This window comes from Neocloeon triangulifer, unplaced genomic scaffold, assembly GCF_031216515.1.
Source record: "Neocloeon triangulifer isolate White Clay Creek 2 clone unplaced genomic scaffold, ASM3121651v1 ptg000017l, whole genome shotgun sequence".
In the NCBI taxonomy this organism is placed as follows: Eukaryota; Metazoa; Arthropoda; class Insecta; order Ephemeroptera; family Baetidae; genus Neocloeon; species Neocloeon triangulifer.
In genome coordinates, this window is record NW_026775559.1 from 3703332 (window position 1) to 3710684 (window position 7353).

At 35.9% G+C, this 7353-nt stretch overlaps 1 protein-coding gene across 1 annotated transcript; it reads left to right on the forward strand.

Moving 5' to 3' along the window:
* The first annotated feature begins 3721 nt into the window (after positions 1 to 3721).
* On the forward strand, positions 3722 to 5105 carry LOC132203445 (uncharacterized). Its single transcript, XM_059631247.1, has 6 exons — positions 3722 to 3821; positions 3883 to 4071; positions 4130 to 4154; positions 4210 to 4298; positions 4361 to 4469; positions 4525 to 5105. Exons 1-6 carry the CDS (start codon positions 3738 to 3740, stop codon positions 4728 to 4730), a joined length of 702 nt encoding a protein of 233 aa, XP_059487230.1. The 5' UTR covers positions 3722 to 3737; the 3' UTR covers positions 4731 to 5105.
* The last annotated feature ends 2248 nt before the right edge of the window (positions 5106 to 7353 follow it).

Consider the following 7353-nt stretch of genomic DNA (forward strand, 5'->3'; position numbering starts at 1 on the left):
AAGAGAAACACCAAATCTGTATTAATTAACTATTATAAAAAGCCCATGTCCGATCACCGCTAAAAAATCAGGTATCTTCTGATTTACACAGCAATCTCCTTACTAAATTTATGAAACTTTAATTTTCAACCTTGAATCATGTGATTTAAACTGGGAATTTCTCTGCTGGATTAAAAAAAAATATGAGCAGATATATCAGAATAGTTATTTTTGTGGAAAACGTGAACGTTTATACCATTTACTTGGTTTTCTAGAGAAGCATAAAAACTTTCTCATATATAGGCACACATGTGCGTCTCGCAGTTTCTCCCTTCTCAAGACCCAAACGTCTTAATCGCCCCCTAAGCCAACAAGTAAGTCTGCGTCGTTTCAGCGGATCGTAGACAGGGGTGGTGAAACGAATTCTTGCGGCTAATTAACCAAAATCGAGTTTTATTGCAGGCGCCCCGGCCAAAAACAAGAGAGAGAAAATTACGTTGGCAGCAAATTGCGACGACGACAGGCTACCCTCGTTAGTTTCAGCTTTGCCGGACGTAAAATTGCACTCAGCCTTGTTCATCCTCGTCAAAGTTGATTTGAAAATTAATTCTAATGATGATTTTTTTAGTAGATCATAGGACATAAATTTCATAGTAAAATGAGAGTGCGTTTTTTTTAAATTCACTTTGTTTCAAAAGATTATTGGGTTTTTTTATGTAATTTTATTACTTTTTCAAAATGTGATATTAAAAATATTTAAAAAAAAAATATTTATTGAACAGCAGCAAAAAAATTAATTACTATTTGATGTCGTTTCGTAGGAGAGTAAGGATGAAATGTTTGTTCGGATGTAGAACAAAATCCTCGCCACCCTAACACCAATTTTTAAACCCACCCCTCGCACTCGTAAGAGAGTGATTCGCAATCGAATTTGACGGCGCGACCTCGGTGGCGGATCGAAATCGAATTCGCGCAATAAAACTTAATGAATCGAGTCTAACGCAATTGAGACGCTCTGATTTTTGCTGATTCGGATGCAGCCTTCCCATGTGATTGCGGATCTGAGGAGCGCCGAGAAGGAAAAAAATAACAGCGGGTGGAGGAAGGAAGTGCCTCAAGAGTAGTGCCGAGAGTGCCGCGCGTGATGCATATCATTAAGGCTTGACCTGTGCCACCAGACAGGAAGATGAGCTTACGGCGGCTGCCTACTTTACGCGCACCTCCCGCGCTCATTTATTCATCATTTGAAAGGGGAGTGTTAATTGAAAAATAAAAGAATCATCAAATTTTCAGAATTCCTTAAAGATATTATAATTTTCATCAAAATCAATTGTAAAATTGAAAAATATTTACACAAAATGGAATAATTTTGAGGAAAAGTTGAATCCTTTATGATAAATTAGTTAAAAGTGCTGAAAAGTTAATGCTTTACAGGCCTTCTACCCAATTAAATATGAAAATTTGCCCTGAAAACAATAAAATTTAAAAACAAAATGTGTATTTCAACAAAAATTATAATTTAGGATAATACTTTACTAAAACATGGTTGCATTTTACACTGCCCTGGTGTGTTATCTCTCACTTAAACTCTTACTCTTAATTTCGTCGTGGGCCCGGAAGTTCTCACGCTGTCGCGTGGCAGCCCGGCTATCTGTCTGCTTTGCGGTCTTCTCTCTTTCACTCTTTCTTTCTCTCCAACTATGAAAACGACAAAATCTGCGCTGCACCCCTTGAGTGCCGCGCGGGGCAGATCTTGCGTGAGATGAGCCCCGATTCAAAGAGATACATCCGCGCCCGCTCGCGGAAAAAGAGTTTCCACATACGGAATTAAAGCACGCACGCATGTCTTCCTTCCCTTTTACTACTTCCTTCTCGCCGAAACCCGGATAATTATTCAGGCGTGAGAAACTTTTTAATTATGTAAAAAAATGTCTCAACCTCCATCTGGAGCCTGAAGCATCCGTACGCCAACGCTTCAGTTTCCTTATTTATATGACTAAATTTATAAATTTTTAGCCCCAAGAAAAAGCAAAAATTTTTAAAAACGTATTTGTGAAAATTACAATTAAAATGTTAAATAAAATTATCATTGGTAGAATTATTTTGATTAGCCTTTTGCTCTAAAATTATGACGGCATTGTTTTTCCAAAAGGTATTTGCAGATTTTATCAATTCAAAAGTATTTTGTTTAATTATAATTTTGCAAAACGATTTGTAACCCTAAATTAGATTATCAATATAAAATAAAGTATAGTTCAAAATTCTAAAAACACGATTTATTTAAGTCGATAAATATTTTCACAAACATTTTGGGTTGAAAATTTTGATCTAAACAGAGATCCGCAAGTCACAATGTTTTTTATGTTTTCTAGAGAGAATTGAAAAAAAATCTAAAAGGGCTTTTTCACCACCGCATATATGTCACAGAGGATGGTGTGTAAAACACGGATTTGAATTTCTGCTGATATTTGGTTGGTCACTGCTGTCTTCCCTTTTTGACACTCGACACCAAATTTACACACAAACAGCAAGTCGGCCAGAGAATAAAAAACAGCAACATCTGTCACAGACGTTTCTCTCTCTGTGGTTTGTTGTCGTCCCTTGTGTTCCCCGGAACGAAAAAAAAATACATTTCATCAGGATCGGAAGAGATGTGCGTGGACGAAATTTATGTTGATTCCGATTGATTTGCTGAGTGAATGGAATACCAAATCAGTTGATATCTCGCCGCTGCTTTTTATTGCTCTCGTTGGCGGTGCGCGCTGACACACGCACATGAAATATGGCCTTCATTTTTTTATGTCTCCATCGCTGCGCGCAAAGTGGCCACTTTATCCAAAAAGTTTACCCTTGGCAGCACTCTCTCGCGAGCGGCCGGCGAGAGAGCGGGGTTTTATCGCAATTGAGTGCCCGTTTTGCCACCCTTTTGCACCACTAAAAAAGAAGGGAGATCGGTGAGAGTGGCAGATAAATACAGACACACATTCAAAATTTACCTAAAGGATACGTTTCAGTTCTATTTAATTGAATAAAAAGTAGCTTAAAATAACATTAATAGTAGTTGTAAATTGATCAATTAATTATTGAGCCAAATATTTAAAATAGTGTATTGCTAATATGAAAAAATTAAAAACGTGATTTTTTTAACTTAAAAAAATAATAATAATATCAATTGTTATAAACTTTACTAATTGTTCTAAATTATGAGAGTTCTTGTTAATTAAGTGATATATTAATGGATAATCAAAATTTATAAAAAAAATTTCATTATTTTTACCTCCTTATTTTTTCATGATATTCCTCAATGGTAATCAATCTTGAAACCACCGATAAAACTTTTATGTGAAACTCTTACTTAATTAGAGGCAGTTTATGGACAAACAGCGAGATAATTTTGCTCAGTCAGACCCGGGCTGGCGTGCATATTTACGGCACCATTGTCTCTCTGGACAAATAAAACACAACCCTTTCTATTGTTTGCTGCTTCTGTTGTGAAAAATGCACATGCAACGCATACCAGTACGCCAATTAGCGGTGGAAAATTTAAAGCAGCGCTTGACATGCTTTGACAAACCTCTGCTTAATTGCGGTGCTTGGAAAGGTTACACACTCGAGACCAGATAAATTATTTGCTATTGATAAGATCGGGTCACAATTGATCTGGCAATTGTTTCTTCAGACAGGTCAATTGGATATTTGGACAGTGCGAGGAAGGGAAGTTTATTTTGGCACTGCAGTTTGAAGTCAGCACTGCTAAAATGAAGACATCTGCATTTATTTTTCTGTTCGCCACTCTAACTTTATACATTGATATGGGTTTGGTTTCTGGCGCAGAGGAACAGGTTTTGTTTAGCTTTAAATGAGAATTCCTTTCACAATATTGTCGTCTTTTGCGTCAAACAGGAGCATTTATTTGATCAGGAATTGACAAATTTTTGCCTCATAAGTGAAACGCTGCGAACACAAATTTCGTCCAGTATTTTGCTTGTATCGCAACTGCAGTCTAAGATTTCGGTGTTGGAATCAAGAATGGAAATTTATGAGAGGAACGTCAGCGTCAGAGAACTGCGAATTGAGAGTCTTTTCACAATGGTAAAAAAAACTCTAACGATTTTACAAAACGAAAATTTAAAATACAATTAAATTGCAGCTCAGCAATAGGCTAGAGTGCAAAGGTAACTAGTTGCTATCTTAATTTTTCATTTATTTTGATGACGCTTTTGTTAAAAGTTCCCACACCTGCTGTGGCCAACGACGTGACGAAAGCAACGAAGGTGTTGACCAACCAAAAATTTAATTTTAATCTTACTGCAGGAGGTGTATGTGATTAAAAATAATGATAATTACAAATTAATACTCCTTTTAAAAATCAAAATTTCAGAATAGAGCTTCTGCAAAGGCACAATGCGATGCCCAACGGATGCATTTAGTTTTTATTGAAACTGAGGAAAAACTTCGTGAGGTGGTTGCAGCATTACCAGACAAGACAGGTGAGCGTTAAAAAATAATACAAAACTATTTTTACTTATAATTTTTCAAACTTAGTAAACTATTGGGTTGGAGCTCACTATGCCTACAGCCATGGCCTATTTTACTGGGACAGTGGCAAAGTAGTTGATGAGAAATTGTGGAATCCAGATAATAAGGGCAGGAGTAACGAACTTCAATGCGTTGAATTGCACGGGCGATCTGGAAAGCTATATCGCCAGAATTGTGCTGCTATTCTTTACTTCATTTGTGAAAAATCTTAGATAAAATTAAATGAGATTAAGTTAAGTAGAATTGCCATGCTAAGAAAATACAGTTATTGCAACAAATTTCAAGATAAATTCTAACATTAAGCAATGACAAATGATCCTATCTTTTTTTAGGAAATAAAGTGCCCTCTGTTCATTGAAAATATTCTTTGTCATCAATTTTAGAAGAAGGTATATAAATGTAATTAATTATCCTGTAACGATTGAAAAAAATAAGAAAAAACAATAATAATAATAATTAAAAAAATGTTACTTATTATCGAAGGAAAAAACTTTTCCGTGCTTCATAAAATTACTTTACCTGCAAATTTTTAAAATAAAATTTCAATGGAACAAATACTTAGGTTGGTGAAAAGAGCTAGATTTGAAATAAATAAATAAAATTGCAAACCAGCAGGGTTTAAAATTATTCCATACAAATTTTAAAATATTTACTTGCATTAATTAAAATGGGAATAAAACCTTAATAATTTAATCTATTTATAAGATTTAAGAACTAATAATACACACATTTCTCCATGTATACGTTTGAAAAGAAGCAGAAAATCAGCCTCTAAAAGCGAATTGAATTTTTTCTCGCCATATAATAAAGCTTGGATTTGGCACCGGCTCTTTTAGCACCTTTCAGGCGAGAGAAGAGCAGGGCGATGACAGCAGTTTTGAGAGTTTTCCAGCGAGATAAAACGATCTAATTAATAATTTAAAAGAAAAACAAGTGTGGCGAGGGCCGCAGCTGCTCGTCTCACTCACTCTCGCTCGCTCGGTGACAAAAACGAGAGCAGCCAATTAGCATATTAATTCACTCGCGCCTGCGAGACGCAGATAAAACTACTGCATCAACACACTTTCATTTTTTAATTACTATTATCTTGCGCGCGGCTTCTTCATTTTTACCCTCGCTGCAGTGATGGCACCCCCTCGCGCGCCGGGGAGAAATTAGCTGCCTGGGTGGATGCTCTTTTTGAGTAATTGCTCGCCATAAAGCATCTCGACGAAGCGGTGTGTGTGCTTTGCTCCCCGTTAAAGTAGAAAATCGTTAATAAGTCGACGGAGCTGCGATGCTCGCCGGGTTGCCGTCCGTGTACATGGCAGAAGGGTTTGCAGCCAAATGCTAATGGCTCGCATTAATAATTCACGGACAAATACGCAGAAAGGCGAGCTCTCTTCGTGGCTGCCGTCGCCGGCTGCACCGCTCGCATTAAAAGATTTTATCATCTGCTCTCTGCGCGCCCGAACCGCAATTTAGGGGTTGACTCACACAGAGTAATCGTGTTGTAAAATTTCAATTTTTGACATAAACAGAAAGTGGTGTTCTTATTAAAGTTGTTCAAAAAGGAAAACTTATAAATAGTTTGTTTTAAAATAAAAGGAAACCTAGTAAACTTTTATTTGAGTTCAATTTTTATTGTGCTGCGTTTGGTGCTTTTATATAAATTAAAAAAACAATTGAATTTTATTTGTTATTAGAGTTGCTTCAAAAAAGTTAAAAATAGAAAATCCTATTATAATTTTTAAAGATTATTCTTCCGTTTTTTTTATTCTTTTGCTGTCAACCGCCACTTTGATGACTCTTGATAAATTCTGCGGCTCAGCCAGCGCCTGCACCAAATGTATAGATCCGTAGTCAGCAGTATAATATTAAAGAGAGCCGGACGGCTCTGAATCCCATCTCGGGGATTGATGGAGGGTCATCCTTCGAGTCCGAGTCCTGCCCATAATTCTCGTCAGCCACAAAACTTTTCTGCCCGGGCTCCCTTCCACCCATGTGCTGGCCATTAATGAGAAAAATATTCTGCTCCTTGTGTTTGATTGATGCGCACAAATATTACACGCGCGTTTCCAAAGAAGTCGAGCCGCCGCCGGCTTCTCTCGCGCACCGTACGTGAATGTATAAAGATTATTTTTTTACTATTAGCTTTCAACTAATATCGAGTAGCGTCATTTTTCAGCCGCGGCCCTCGCATTGTGCGCAAAGGCATTTTGACAGCCTTTTGATTAAGGTTAAATTACCACCACATGCTGCTTGGATATAATTTGTCAAAGCTGTTCTTGGTGCTTGATTAGTTGGCTGGGTATTGGACTTCCAAATTGGAAAATAACGTTTACGTTTCAAATATTCATTTATACGTTAAGTATATAGTAAAAAAATATTTTGAGTATAATAGTGATAAAAAAAAATCAGTTAACATATTTTTAACTTTGCGGTTCTGTTGTACTTAATTTAATTTTAAGAATTTTTTGCTATTTTAGTTAGTTAATGGAATTAAACGGAATTTGATTTAATCACATCAAAATACAATTTGGAGAATGTGTAATGAATGGTATAAGAAATCTAGAGGTCTGTAAAATAGTAAAACGTAATCAATGTAATGCATTCTTAGTTTTCAGCAGTAAATAAAAGGAAATTAAAGACTAAATTGGTCACATTATTTAATTAGTTTGTAACTTTTTATAATTACCCTAGCTAATTAAATTAATTACAAGTAACAAAATAAATAAATAAATTCATTAAAAAAATTTCCTATTAACTTTAGAGCCTGCTGGGAATTTAGGATAGGTCACTAACGAACAAGTTTTAATAAATTTTGCCACTATTCTCTGAACATAATTGATATTT